Genomic DNA, 15,737 nt, shown 5'->3' with positions numbered 1-15,737 from the left:
TTAAGCAAGAATAAAACATAAAAACATCTAAAGCATAGAAATATATGTTTCTATGCTTTAGATGTTTTTATAAACATAAAATCACATAAAAAAAGGTAATGATCACTTTAAAATGCTTCCTGAACAGAAAAGTCTTTAACTGTTTTTTGAAACAGTCCACAGTCTGTGGTGCCCCCAGGTTCTCAGGCAGAGCGTTCCAGAGTCGCTGAGAGCTGCTGAGAAAACTCGATCCCCCATTGTGTGGAGTTTGGTTTTTGAGGGGTAGAGACAATAAGTATTGATGGAACGAAAGATGTCTTGTTGTAGATTGTGGTGTGAGGAGTTCATTAAGATATTGTGGGCCATTTCCATGGATGCACTGGTGGGTAAGTAGACAGAAATTGTATTCAATGCAAAGATGGATGGGGAGCCAGTGAAGTGTCCGGAGTGATGTGCTTCTATTTTCACACCCTCATAAGGATCCTGGCAGCACTGTTTTGAATGTATTGTACCTTCTGAAGGCTCCTGCCAAAGATCCCAATGAGGAGCGGATTTTCAGCAGACAAAGGCGTGGGCCAGTCTTTCACAGAGGAAGAGGGAGGAGCAGTTTGGCTACGTTTCTGAAAGGAAAAAATGCAATTTTACACAGGTGTTGACATGTGTTTCGAATGTCCAACACCTGGACCACTGAGACAAATAATTCATTCAGACACTGCTACGGAGACAAATAATTTACTCAGGTCTAAAATTTACCTAAATTATTTGGACCACCACGACAAGATTTTATTTTAAACAGTGTCAAATCTGTTCCAGATATATTCTACAAATATCTAATCTAATTTCTAATCTTTATTTCTAACAAACAGTTACAGTGTCTATAGTGGTATTCTTACATAAGACAACAGATAAACCTACATAAAATGTAAACTGTGTATAGGCAAGGGGAGCCTATAATCCATTAAGATTCAACTTTACTTAAACAAAGTTCAAACTAAATTAAATTCAATCTAAATGTTGAAGGTCTTCATAGCTTTTTGTTCTTCACATCTTTGATTAAGGTGCTATACTGTTTAAGTTTCACAATAAAATGTTGATAGCAGAATTTGGAGCTAGTACGTTTAGATTTATGGATGTAAAATTGACCTAAAATTGCCTAAATTATGTAGGAAACCTTTATCTATATCTCAGCATCCACCAGATACAACATTACATCAAATATTTCAATCTATACATATGAACATACAGGATCAGTTAGATAGATTTTCTATGTATTTTACAAAAGTCACAAGAATAATGTTTATTTAACTTTATTTTACAATTTAAAACTTTTAAACATACTTCTTTAATCTTACTACTAATGCAATACTTTTTTAATGAATAGCTTTTTTCCAATGCATATCACTGAAGAGCAACAGAATCTTGCTGCAGGAGTTGTTGCAAAGCTCAAAGTGATTCTTACGTGTCTGTTGCTGCATTGTTTATTCCTTTTGTCAATATCTCTTATTTAAATGAACACTTAAATTTAACTATTATGTCTGCAATCACAGTTCGGAACAGTACCACATGGAACTGCATCAAAACCAATAGCGTATTCTTGTGGTGTGCACACCAAACATTTTGAAGCAATTCTGAATATATGTCAGTAACAACACGGCTTCCTGCTGAAGTTCCTCTGAGCCCGGGGTCTGACGTCACTCTCCCAGAATGCATGGCTTCCAGCGGGCGCCCAGCAGTCCAGGCCCGGAGTGTCATAAACATCTTATTATGAACTTCTTCTAAAATGTCGATGTGGAGAAGGAACGGAGGCTCGACCCAAAACTGGACCAAGGAATAATCGGTAAGTAGTCGTCCATCTGTTGACCTAAGCAGACGTCTAAAACTGCTCGGCAGATTAGAGAGTTAGCTCCCGCAAGACAAACTCCGAGACAAGTTAGAGAACATCATCTTTTGTTTTTTTAGCCTGCATGCTGGCTCGACTAACTGTCAGACTTTACCCTCGGCCCCACTAACATTACTCGACGAGTTTTCTTTTTTAAAACCAGCACGATTCAAATCTAAAGCTCAAACTATTAAACTGATTTTTTACCTTCGCCGCCGAATTTGTGGACACGGTCAGGCTAACAGTCAAATTTAGCCCCGGAATGGTAATGACCCCGTCTTAACAGGTTTCTACCAGTTTCGAATTCAGCGTCTAAGTCCCCGGGCCAGGTGGAGGTTTTTCATTTCACTCATTCCCTACAAAACAAAAGTTTGAGCTGTTATATTAACATTGGGAAGTTAGATTTAGCAGAAAGAAAATTGAAATAAAAAATTAATGGTAGTTCCATGCTGAGGACCCACAAGATGGCACTACGAGCTTCCACCTTCTCTGGCTTCAAATCATTTGTAAAGACATGTAGAACATCCAGTACTATTAATTATATAAACTGCTTAAGTCAGTCTTTTAAATAATATAAATTAAGATACTATTGTCAGACACTTATGAAAGATCAGCAGTGATGGGCTGTATTTTATTTATTTTATACAAATATAATCCCAAGTTAACAAAGAAAACGAAGTATTGTGTTCGTATCAGCACCTGAGATCTTTTTCCTCTAAAACTCCATTAATATCCAAATATCAGTGAGACACACTGGGTGCACTGGAACATGATCCTTCAGCAAAGTGAACAAATGTTGTAGTTTTATTTCGATCACTCCAACATTTACGCTCATGGCGTTGGACACTAGAATATCCAAATGTTGATAAAATTTCCCCTTTTGCGTAAAACAAAATCAATCAAAATCATCGTGCTCTCGCACATACTAATGAAAAGTTATTGTCAGTAACTGGCCTCCTATGAACCTGTAGTTCTGTGGGTGGGTTGTGTTGAGTATGACATTTACATCCCTGGCTCCAACTGCATAGTTGTTGTTTGATATGATGATTGTTGATGCCAATAATGTCTAGAATTTGTTACCATATGTTATTTGTGTTTTTTATTTTGAACCACAGTTTGAAAAGAAGCCACTTCACTGGTCTGTAACTTGTGGGCAATGGAATGGCATATAGCAGTCCGAGTGTATTGAGAGGCAAATTTCAGTATTGTTGTTAATTTGACTGTGTTCCTTAGATTTCACAGCAAAAAAAAAAATATTTTATATACAAAAACTTAATAATTTTCTACAAAACTGTGTAAACTACTGTATACTACCTTTGTGTTTTGCAAACAGACATCCTATGAATTTTATGAAATGACACACAGTGGCACAATTTACACACAGTGGCAAACCAACCCACATAATGTGAAATATGGTTTATAGAAAGACATGGGATATGTAGGGATAAACGGATTACTAATGTGAAAGGGAGTAATTTACAAGTGCAGCAAATCTTTCTGTAGTGGGATGTTTGCAATAAAAGAGGCCATTGTGAACCTTCTTCTAATTGTTTTATTTCCCCCAAAATAAAAGTACTTGTTTTAATTTATGCAAATATGTTGTAAATCAAATGTAGCTTGCTCATAAATTTTACACAATAACTGCCTAATATAATAACCGTAGAGACATAGTTATCTCAGCAGTAAAGTAAAATCTTTGCAGGGTGTCCGACCTCTCCTGCATGCAATGCAAGTAACTGAAATAAAGAATTTCAATTCAGTTCAATCCAACTTTATTTATATAGTGCCAATTCATAACAAAGTCATCTCTAGGCAATAAACAGAATAAAGTCAAGACTATAAAGATGTATAGAGAGAACCCAAGAAGGGGCAATAAGTACTGTAGTTGTTAGATATTGTACAATTGTGCCCTAGTAGAAGAGTTTCCAGAAAATTAAACTTTGCCCGAAAATTACATTCTAACTAACTTAGTTGGCTTTTATCAAAATATTGAATTGTGCATAGGTCAATTTATCTGTGGTCATTTTATTTCTGTATCTATCAGCAAGGTTGATTTTTGGCACCATTGTGAATTTAAAAAATAATTCTTTAGTTGGCCAACTGTGGTGCAGGAGAGAGTTGGTGGTTTGATCCCTGGCTCCTCCGGTCACATGCCAAAGTATCCTTGAGCAAGACACTGTACCCCAACTAGCCAGCCATGCAGGCTCTATTGGTGGCCCAATCCATGTATGAGTGTGTGTGTTTGTGTCTGTGAGTGAGAGATTGTGACTGCGAATGGGTGTGTATGTACCTTCTTTAATTAAAATATATATAATTTAAGATAAAGTTCAGCTTCCACCCCTGCCTACCTCCCAGCTAATGAGGATATTGTCTTATACTAGAAGCCAAATAGATTAGTACTTGCATTGCTACTCTGTATCGGTGAGTACTAAAATGTATTTGTAAAATGTAATTGTATTTGTAAACCATAAACCATTAAAGCAAAATCTGTTTTCCCATAGATATTAATTTCCTTTCACTGTAATCTAAACCAACCTTAACCTAACCAGTTACCTCTGACTACTCCTGAGTTCTGGGATCCAACATTTATGTAGCTTTTTTCTGGTAACCGTCTTTCACCCAACTACTGTAGGAAAAGAAGGACCAACACATTTCTGGGAAACTTGTTACACTGCACATAAAATATTTTTATCAAAATAATGCTTTTCATGAAAAGACTATTTGGGTCCGAACCTGGACTTTAGTCACACACTAACCACTGACCAAAAATCACAATTGTAATTGTTGTTACTTTGCTCTGTGGTAAAAGATCCGGACTATGAAAGAAGGCTAACAGGCTTTGCTAGCAGGTAAACCATATTGTTGTGGAGAATCTGGCTGCAAAATACATGCTGCTGAATGAGAGTTTGGGATTTTACTGAGAGGCCAAAGTGCACTTATGCAAAACAAAAAAAGTGCACAATAATCATTTTATGTGGTGTAATTTGTTTTCCTGATTTTAGGAAGTGCGCTTTTGTACTGCATCCATGACCAACATTGGCTTTGCAACTGATTTCAGCATATCAAACAAAAGCAGTTGACTGCTGATTGCTCTTAAGAAGTGATTTTAGAGGAGAGTGGTTTAATACAATTGGTAATTGTTAACAGTTATATATAACATATATATAACAACACTCAACAATTTAGATATCTGCTGATAATATGAATATGAACATTTTAACAAACATTGTAACAGTTTTTTTAGCTTATTTTCTAAAAACTGAGTAATACACTTTTTACGACACTTTCTGAATGTTTTTCTTCTTCTTTGAGCAGATGCCCCCATCCCCCCATTTTATAATTTGTGGTTACGTCTTTGCACATGAAATTGCCACCAGATGTTAAGTCAATAAGATAACATAGTTACTGAAGTCATAACTTCGCAAAAAGAAAAAAGTCACATGCATTGAATTAAACGCTTTGTTTACAGTGACACTTTCTGTATGAAGAAGCAAACTATTTTTAAATTCGATTCAACTTTATTTATATAGTGCCAATTCACAACAAAGTAATCTTAAGGCACTTTACATAATAAAGTCTATTAAGATATATATAGAAAACCCAACAGTTCCCCCTTGAGCAAGCCTTGGCACCTGTGGAGAGGAAAAGCTCCCTTTAATGGAACAAACCTCCAGCAGAACCGGGCTCGGGGTTGGTGGCCATCTGCCTTGACTGTTTGGGGTGAGTGGAAAGGGGAAAAAGAATAGAAAAGACAAACAAAAGCAACAAAACATTGGGCAGGTCTGTAGGACCAGTAGCTGTGCACTGGAAAACGCACAGCTCTAAAATTAAGCCTAGACTTAAAAGTAGAGAGGGTGTCTGCTTCCTGAATCTGAACTGGGAGCTGGTTCCACAAGAGAGGAGCTTGATAGCTAAATGCTCTGCCTCCCATTCTACCTTTGGAAATTCTGGGAACCACAAGTAGGCCTGCATTCTGAGAGCGAAGTGGTCTACTGGGATGATATGGTGCTATGAGGTCTTTTAGACATGATGGAGCTTGACTGTTTAGAGCTTTAAGTAAGAAGCCAGGTTTTAAAAACTACTCTAGATTTTATTGGAAGCCCAAGGAAAGAAGCTAGTGAAGGTAAAATATGATCTCTCTTAGTAATCACCACTTTTGCTTTTTAGGGACTTACTGGGACATCCCAAACGTAGGGAATTACAGTAGTCAATCGTAGAAGTAAAAAATGCATTGGCAAATTTTTTGGCATCACTTTGCCAAAATTAGGAGCATCCTGTCTCAATGTTTCGTAGGTGGAAGACGGCTGTTATAGAGATTTGTATTATATGTTATGTAAGGGACAATCCTGGTATCTTGGTCATTTTCCATACATTGTACATATAGCTGTACATATCTTCCTCACAGTAGTATTGGGGTGCAGAGCTATGTCATCTAGAGTAACAAAATGGTTGGACAGCATATTTCTGAGATTTGTAGGTCCAGATACTATGACTTCTGTTTTATTTTAGAAATTGTAGGACATAATTGATTTTTGTCATCTGATGCCATAGATAGATATTGCTGGGTGTCGTCAGCATAGCAATTTTATTGAGTGTTTTCTGATAATGTTGACTAAAGGAGACATATAAAGTAAAAAGTATTTGTCCTAACACAGAGCTTTGTGAAAATCTATAACTAACCTCTGTATGTGTGGAAGATTTATCAATAACATAAACAAACTGGAATCTATCTGATAAATAATGTTTAAACCAACCTAGTGCAGTTCCTGTAATCCCAATTTTAATTTGCAGTCTCTGTAATAAAATGTTGCGATTAATGGTGTCGAATGCAGCACTAAGATCTAAGAGAACAAGTATAGAGATGAGTCTGGGTTGTTCTTATTGTCCTCTATTAGTGATAAATAATATGCTGCTCTGGCATTACGGAGGACTTTTTTTGTACATTTTTAAACTGCTTTTTCAGGCTAAAGGGGATTCTTCTAAATTAGTGGAACACCACTTCCTTTCTAACTTTTAAGTTGAATGCTTTAGGTTGCGAGTTTGTGAACTATACCATGGAAAGGGCTTCTTCTGGTTCACTACCTTATTTTTTAGAGGTGCAACTGTATCGTGTATTGTAAACAGTCCTTCAGCAGAGACACCGTGTCACAATATGCTTACCGCAGGAGGAGCCAAGCCAAGGTCCAGTCTGGGTTGTGTTAGATATGTGCATCTATGGTGGATGCAATGTGCTGAGCTCTGTAACAACAACTGAGTACCTCAAGTTATCTTTGCCAAAGGCCAACAATTTAACTACCTGTTTGATCCCAACACAGAAGTACCAACAGCTGACAAATTAATTTCACACAATAAAAGGTGACAGATTTATTACAATCATATTAGTTATTGGTGGTAAAAGTTATAGCTAATTTTGTTAACTCAGCAAGCTAACATTATCATAATCACTATCCACTAAGATCTAAAATGACAAAAAGAGGGGCAAAGAAAAATATGAAAGGAGGTTTGATGATGGAGTTGGAACATGAGGAAACCTTTTATCGTCTATGTTCGCCAATACCACTAACCGCTAAGAGTACAAATCCAAAGAAATTGTGCACAAACACAACTGAGATTTAAGTGGTCTCTAATGCAGATATTCTCAAAGCCATCTACATGAAAGAACAGTTCTCTGCTTATGAACAAATAAGCAAAAACTCGGCAGGCATCAACCTGATAAAAGAAGAGATGAATGGGATTGGATTTAATTTACAAAATGAAAAAAATGAAAAAATACACAAAGGAACTGTGGGAGAGGACCAATGAGAGTGAGCGATACAGCAGAAGATGGAATCGTGTCAGAAGAAATTCTTCAGTTGATAGCTCAAATAGCACCAGAAGACAAGAGTAATCTTGATTATCTGTTTGACACTATACATAGAGTTGGACACCCCAGAGATGACAAGAAAAAATTTCCGGTCATTATAGAGTTTAACATGCTCATCTTTAGACACAAGAGAAAGAAAATCATGAAAAATAGAAACTTCTTATAACTTTGAACAAACTTTGGCCCTTGGTTGAGAAAGCTCATAAGGAAGGAAAGAAGACCGGATGGCAATGTCCAGTTGTCTTCATTGAAGGTGTGATATTAGTTGCTTGAAAACCATCCCTCAACAAGATTATTTGTTGGTATAAGAAAATACTAATAATAATACTATGACTGATCACTTTTTATCTGATCACAGAATGATAAGTGTTACCTTTACTGTAATCTACTAAAAGATCAAATCTTTTGTAAATTGATTGAAGAAACAGCTTATTAAATATTCAAGGCGATTTAAATATATAACATACAAAAATGGGAATTCTTCAAAGTTAGGGGATTAACCATGAAATACAGTAAAGAAAACAAAACTAGATCATATCTAAGAAGCATAAATGTTACAAGATTTAAACATTAATAAATAAAGAAAATTGCCACATCTGATAAAGTATTAAAATTGACCAAACTAGTAATAGATATAGATCAATTATATATTAACATGAGTAAAGGAGCCTTCATTCACTCAAAAACAAAATGGCTGGATGAGGGCAAAAATAATACAAAAAAAAAAGAGAAATAACATAACGCCCTTAAAAATAAATGATTATTTTACTCCCTATTTATCTGACAGCTGTAGCTGACATATGCAATTATGTTACTAACTTCTTCTCAAATCTATATGAATCAAACTTTAATCCAACAGAGTGTGGTAAATTTCTCAACACTGTTAAACCATTTACCCCACGAATTTTAAACAAATTCAAACTGGATTGTGACAAACCTTAGAACCTGACAAAACTTGGTGTTATCCACAAGATCAAAAAAGGAAAATCTCCAGGAAAGGATGGTGTCCCTATTGAATTCTACTCCCATTTTTGGAAACCTCTGAATCCATTCTTTAACACGTTTCAGGAATGTATTGAAAATGACCAAAACAATGAAACAAGGTCTAATAATGCTGCTTCCCAAGCCAGATAAAGATAATCTTCTAACTGACAATTGGAGACCAATAACATTGTTAAATGCAGAATACAAAATATTTTCTCAAATGTTTGCAAGACCTCTAAGAAAAAGTCTAAATGAAATAATCAATAAAATCCAAAAAGGTTTCATGGTTAATCAACATATAAGATGTAATATTAGATTTATTATTGCTGCTTTACAAAGAATACACTTTTTTGGCCGATATAAAAAATTAAAAGGGTCAATTTTTGAGTTATGAAGAGTTCTTAAGATCTAAATTGTTCCTGGCAACTGTCGAAGGATATTAAATAGTAAATTCTGAAGGTAATTTTAAATGTATTATGCTAATCACACAATTAAACTAGAAATTAAAGATATCGTATAACAACAATAAAGCAAATCTTAAAAATGATTAAGTTCTGGTGGACTTTCTGAGTAACAGTACCCCACTCTCTCTAATCCACCTCTCCCTGTCAAATGTCAAAACTAATTTTATGTAGAGCATGTTTAATTTAGGATATATATTGTTGTGACTATACTGTTGCAGAAAGCAATTTTCACTTAGTTTTCAGTTTATTAGCGAGACCTACAGCTTGAGTGGACTGGGAGAAGGGAGGGGTCGGCTTGATTTAGAGTGTCATAGTACCGTTAGCTTAAAGTTGCACACTGTAACTTTGTGGCCCAAATCAGTAATGACACATTACAGTATCATAGCACCTGCAGAACATAACAGCTGCTCTGTTGCTGTTTTTTGGCCCAGTTCTAGATCTGGTGCATTTATTCAGTATGTTTAAGAAATAGAAAAGAAAGATAGAATTCCAAACACAAAGTCTGTCATTGGAGAAGCATTGGAAGGATCTTTTGAAAAGTGCACAGTTCCAAATTAAACATGGAAAAGTCCTTTATTCAGCTTATCACAAAGTCAACACCTCTGTCTTGTCAACACCAAAACCTAATCAGTCGCTCATGCCAACGTTTGCTTCATCTGATAAACATTAAAACACTATAAATGGGACAACACGCTCCATGTCTTACTGGTCTGTCCTGTTTTCCAGGCAACTGATTTTCCTCAATATTATCCTGAAGATGAAGAGGCACAGTCAATGTACTGCACTGTAGTTTAAAATGATTATTAGAAAAGTAATAACTTGTAATAATAATAATTTGGAGTTCTGTATCTCCTGCCTAATGGCAGCAGCGGAAACAAGGGGTGACCAGGGTGAGATGGTTCTTTCAGAATGTTCTTAGCTTTTTTGAGGAGCGGCATGGGGTGCGGTGGCTACTGTGACTCTGTGGTTCTAGTTTGCCTGTAAACAAACTGGTGTCTATCTAATAAGTATATCATGGAAGGCAGGAGATTATGTGACCATGGACTAGCTTCTCATGACACTTCATAGTAATTGTAGTTAGTGCCATTGGCCTGTAGTTATTGAGGCTGTTGATGTTGGGCTTTTCAGGCTACGGAGCTACGATGAATGACTTCAGCCACGGAGGAACAGTAGACTGGAGTAAAGATCGGTTAAATATGCTGGTGAAGACACCGGCATGCTGGTCTGGACAGTCCTTCAGCACACGTCCCGCAACACCGTCGGGCCCAGCAGCCCTCTTTTCTTTATCAAAAAGTGCTGAAATCTTGAATACAATATTTATCCTCTTCATCAACCAGAACTGATGAGGTTGCATCCTGAGCACGTTTAGAAGCTTAAGTGCAAATGCAGAGGAGTACAAGGAAATGTTTTCTGCTCTAGTGAGAGCAGTGCATTTTGAAAGGTCTTGTTGAAACTCACAAAAGTGAATAAGTGGAGGACAAGTTGGAGGAAAAGTTATTGTTCTTGGTTTCTCCAGCACTGCTTTTTTATGACACTCATCATTTGCACAAATTGACTCTGTTTTCTCTTTTGTAGGTCTTTAAACATGTGGAGTTGCCTCTATGAATCAGCTGCTCTGAATATGGCATTCAGAGCTGCTCATTACTAAAATAGACTGTGGGCCAACACAAAAGCTCTTCTCAGGAATCACACAGAGTCAGTTATAACCACAGCCCTTTCTGGGTTGTTATGGCAGCTGCTGTCACAGAAAACAAGTACTGGACACAGGCTTGCCTCAGTAAGGCAGGACAGACCTTCTTTCATCAAACGGTCAACAAACGACACTTAGCAATAATTGTAGTAAGTTGAAACAACTACAGGTTTGTAGGCTGATGGTCTAGTCTTCAGAGGATCCTCATGAGTCTTGCCTGTACCTGCTTAGGCTCTTTGCCAGAGTCCCTGCACATCAGCAGAGCGAGCACTGTTACTTCCCTTAGACCATGTTCCACCACCAGGACCATCTGAAGAGTCAGCTGCAGGAGAGCCACCCACCCAGCAGGCAACTCTTTCATTGCCAGGAGTGTGGGAAGCAATACAACACACAGCTGGGTTATAGACGCCACCTTGCAGCAGCCCACAATGCTACAGCAAGCCTGCCCTGTCCAGAAGGGGCAGCATCATTGCTTGAGGAGTTGGGTGGCCATATTGACAGGCCTCCACCATCAGAGAATCACACTAATGCTTCTGTCCCAGTAAGAGAAAGGAAGTACTCATGTGAGCGATGCGATCGCCGCTTTTACACTCGTAAGGATGTTCGGCGCCATGCTGTGGTGCACACTGGACGCCGTGACTTCCTGTGTCCCCGCTGTGCACAGCGCTTTGGCCGCAGAGATCATCTGACCCGCCACTTGAAGAAGAGCCATGCCCAGGAGTCAGGACTAATGCCAACCTGTACTCCCAGTACTCCCGTGGCTACACCAAGTCCTGCCACCCAGTGCCCAGTGAAGGAGGAACCCAGCTCTGTGACATCTGATATGAGTTCTGTCTCCAAGGAGCCAATGGAAGCTTTCTCGAGGGACATGTACAACTCATACCCCATGGGTAATCTTGTCTCCGGGATGGGACCCCCTCATGGCATCATGCAGGGCTCGATGTCCTCAAGCATGTGTGCGGGTCGCCACATGACCCCCCAGTCTTCTCACCACCACCATCACCATCACCTACAGCCCTCACCAGCTCCACAGCAGCAGCCCTACAGCAACATGGCCAGGTACCAGCATGGATCTACCTCATATCCTCGTGCTGACGTGGACAGTTTCCTGCTGGACCTGCAGTGTGCACCTCCCACTCACCTGAGTGCAGTCAACTCTTCTACCTCTACTTCTGCCTCCCCTCAGAGGGAGGTACTGTGTGAAGGGGTGAGTGCTGGCAGCGACCCCCACCTGCTGTGCAGGAGTCCTGCTGTCTCCTCAACCGAGCTGTCCTGCTCTACCAACGTGGACCTTGGGCCTCTGCTGGGTTTCTTGCCTTTTAGCCTACCACCCTACAGCCCTCACATGGGAATTGGAGGGTTAGTGATGAGTTATCCCCCTTCCACCACCACTTCCTCACCATCCTCCTCCACTGGGCTATCCTCCCAGGCTCAAGGCCCTTTTACTTTCTTCCAGCCTTCCCAAGCTCACGTACCTCAGGGGCCTGGAGCCCATAGCCAACTACCTCAGGCATACAGCGGTCCTGCTATGAGCACGTCAGGCTCCCTACCTCATTACTACCAGACCTTTCAGCAGTAAGCAGCTCTTTCTCCACAAGCCTTGCCTTCATAGATGCTCATAGATTTTTTTTTATTAAAAAAGGGTAAAAATTGCATCTTTATTGTTAAACAAACTTGTCACTTTAGCCTGTCAGTGCTAATGATGCTAATTTTGGTTGTTTTTGTTGAACACAACAAATCACCTCATCAGTATTACCTCATTTCTTAAAGGGAAAGCCAACATGGTTGGTCTGACTCTCACTACAACAAAAACAGAGTACCTCTTTTCATCAGACCTATTACCAACAGTGGATACATTTAACACAAGTTCCACACAATGCTGAGTCATAAAGTTTTAAGGATATTTTGAAAAAAGCTACAGTGTTAGGGACTATTTTATCCAGTTAGCGTTTGAGAAAATGTCACTTCCTTACTTAAGCTGGACATTTTCTCATTTTAAGACATGTGGGTATAAACAGCCTTGCAGAGTTAGAAAAGTTGGTATTATATGTATGTACTTGGTTGCACTTGGTGATTGCATTCATTTAATCTAAAGAAATGTGCTGTATGTAAAGGGTTTTCTATCCGGTTATCCAGCGTTACATAAGATGATGTGTCCAGGTTTGCAGCAAAATAACTGAATAACTACTAATAATTTCATTATCAGCTAATATTTCAAATGGCGTACATTTTCTCATTTTCTGTGGAAATTTTAATATCAGTGAACTATACTCACTATACTTAAGCTGCATTATACATTATAAATCAAAAATAGCACTGTTACTGCTATTAATCTGCAAAATCCATTGAGTAATGGAAGTTGGAAATTCAGATGTTCAAGATAGAAAAATGTAAACGTAACACAGAGGCTCTTCAAGCTGGAATTACTGAAGCACTGAGAATTTAGTTGTGAGGTCACATCAGCATGGTAACACATACCAGCTGCTACATGTGTACCTCATTGTTGTATAATGTAGTATTGCTAGATGAAAACGCACTTATGTTTCATTTTTAACACTGCAGGCTGTTAAAAGCCACTGCTGCCTATAGGTAAACATTCTTTTAAACCTTTTTATAAAGATTATGACCTTTTGGGCCACAACATTTTACAAAATTGTAAACTCAGAAGTGTTGGTTAGATTAAACATTTTTGAATTCCATATACAGTACTTGTATTTAAAAAGAAATTGAACTTTGAGAGTTTCCCTGCCAACTTTCTAAAGCTTTCTATTATTAATTATACCTCCCCTCCTGCAATGCTGCTGGCATCTTGAGTTTATCCCTCACCTCAGAGAGCAGTGCAGTAGCTATGCGACTTAAATCTGCTATTAAAAGGTCAAAAAGTAAACTTTGAAATCTATAGTTGCCAGCACCCTGTGTTAACCAGGTCACTTCAGGTTTGTTATCTGTTCCTCCAAATACAGTTTTTCTTAACATGATTAAAATGATCTCTGGAGTTCAGTGGTAATAAAATTAGGGAAAGTAAGCAAAAATAATTAGAATTATTGAATAATCTGGTATAGGCAGTAGTATTTTCAGTAACATGTAACATGTATGTAACAAATTTTCAGGAGAGCCAACAAGCACACCTTCTAGATTCAACACCTGTATCAATGCAGGATGTCTTTTCACTCACATTTATGAATCTAAATCATCAAATCAGAATCCTAAATTTAATTTGATGTAATTTGTTTAAAAGTGTACTATTTGTATTTTACTTTGTGTAGTTTCAAAACTAAATTTGACAGGTTGTTTTTGTGTGTATCAAAGCTAGAAAATAATATTACAAATCCAGCTTCTGCTCCCATTGATAACAAAGGTGCTACCTTTAGTAGTGATTTGAATTAGTGCGGCAGCCTAATATCTCATCGGGTAGAGGACGGGATGCAGAAGTCAGCAAGATCAAATCCCAGCCTACCCACCAGGTGTGTCCCTGAGCAAGACACTCATGCTTTGCTGCATAATCCTCTTAAAACATCCTGAAGGTGAACTGCTTGTTGCACTGCTGTGGGCCATAGAATAAGTTATAACAGTGTTTTCATTGTCAATTTTACTTGTATTTGGATCTAAAACAGAGGACATTCTGCCCCATTTCCTTATTCACTATATTTGGAAGTGACCTGGGGCACTTGGGGATGGCACTGTACTTAATGCAAAAGGAATTTTATTACCTGGTTTCTTCTTTTCAAACTACCACCGGGTCTAAGCAGGCTCAAACTGTGACCTGCTTGCTTTTCTGAATTTATTTTAAAACATAGGGCAACAAAAAATCCTATAAATGCCTTTCAGAGCACTTGTACCTGTTTTCTACATTAAACAATTCATCTGTTGGTATTAACACCCATTTCTATAATGCTGTGGTGTTGGACTGCAATTTCTAATGTACTTAGGACTAAACTGTAATGCTGTTGTCCTGGGCTTGTTTTTGTTGCAGAGACTTACGAAAGCTCAAGAAGAGCACTTGGTTAACATTTAAGGTCACTTTTGACAGAGTCACACTGCAGCATGGTAACAATAATGGATCCTAACTAGCTTCACAGGAGGTTCCACTCATGAAAGTTAAGATGGAAGAACCATGCAGCTGGATGTTCCAAGTGATTGATGTATTATTAAAAAGATATTGGGAATAGGTTAGTAAGATTATGCTCTCTTCTGCCTTAATTCCATTAACGGAAGTTGAAGGATTTATCTCACCAGCGTTGTAACAAGTGTTGCACCAATGTCTTAAAATGCTACTGTTGTGCCTCTTTAAGTGTCTAAGCACTTACATTTTTTTAGAAAAGATGAATTTAATCTGTACCTCAAACATGCATAACTGTGGCTTTCTGTCATTTGTATTTTCTTCTAGTTATTCAGGCTCTTAATTGTGCCATTTGATTGAAAATATAAAAATAGATTTTCTTTTTACTCTAAATTCTTTATGTAGTAACATTGAAATTTTAATTCAAACTTTCTACCTCTGAGATGTGATTTATCTTTTTGCAAAATGAATTAGAAATAGTTTTAACCTGTAACTGTTAGGCAGTTTTACCACTGTTGAATGAGAGAATATGTTCAAAATTCAAGTTTGAATGCCTGGGTACACACTCTAGTCCTAGCAGTGTATCTCAGTCAAACATGGTTCTCTGTTGCCTTTAATGTTATTTTTACTTATTTACTACCTCAGAGAAGAGACGGGAGACTGTCTATCTAACTGAAGAGAAAACTGTGTATAGGTTTATATTTTGACAGATCAAGCACATGTACTTTGTAGCTCCAGAATTGTTTTTTAATTGAAAATAGATCAGGACAGATGACTGGAGCATTGCTTGTCAGTTCACACCACATTTGTTGTGTTAC

General features: G+C 37.9%; 1 protein-coding gene across 1 annotated transcript; it reads left to right on the top strand.

The window, feature by feature from the left end:
- The first annotated feature begins 1,680 nt into the window (after positions 1 to 1,680).
- On the top strand, positions 1,681 to 15,173 carry LOC137139134 (zinc finger protein PLAGL2-like). Its single transcript, XM_067525936.1, has 2 exons — positions 1,681 to 1,816; positions 10,745 to 15,173. The coding sequence occupies exon 2, from the start codon at positions 11,149 to 11,151 to the stop codon at positions 12,436 to 12,438; it is 1,290 nt and encodes a 429-aa protein (XP_067382037.1). The 5' UTR covers positions 1,681 to 1,816; positions 10,745 to 11,148; the 3' UTR covers positions 12,439 to 15,173.
- Positions 15,174 to 15,737: the final 564 nt, after the last annotated feature.

The sequence above is a fragment of the Channa argus genome, chromosome 13 (assembly GCF_033026475.1).
Source record: "Channa argus isolate prfri chromosome 13, Channa argus male v1.0, whole genome shotgun sequence".
Classification (NCBI taxonomy): Eukaryota; Metazoa; Chordata; class Actinopteri; order Anabantiformes; family Channidae; genus Channa; species Channa argus.
This window is presented reverse-complemented; position numbering and strand designations above follow the sequence as displayed.

What these genes read in the sequence shown, in the direction of transcription:
- LOC137139134 (XM_067525936.1), top strand. Translation starts at nt 11,149, where the DNA reads ATGTTCCACCACCAGGACCATCTGAAGAGTCAGCTGCAGGAGAGCCAC.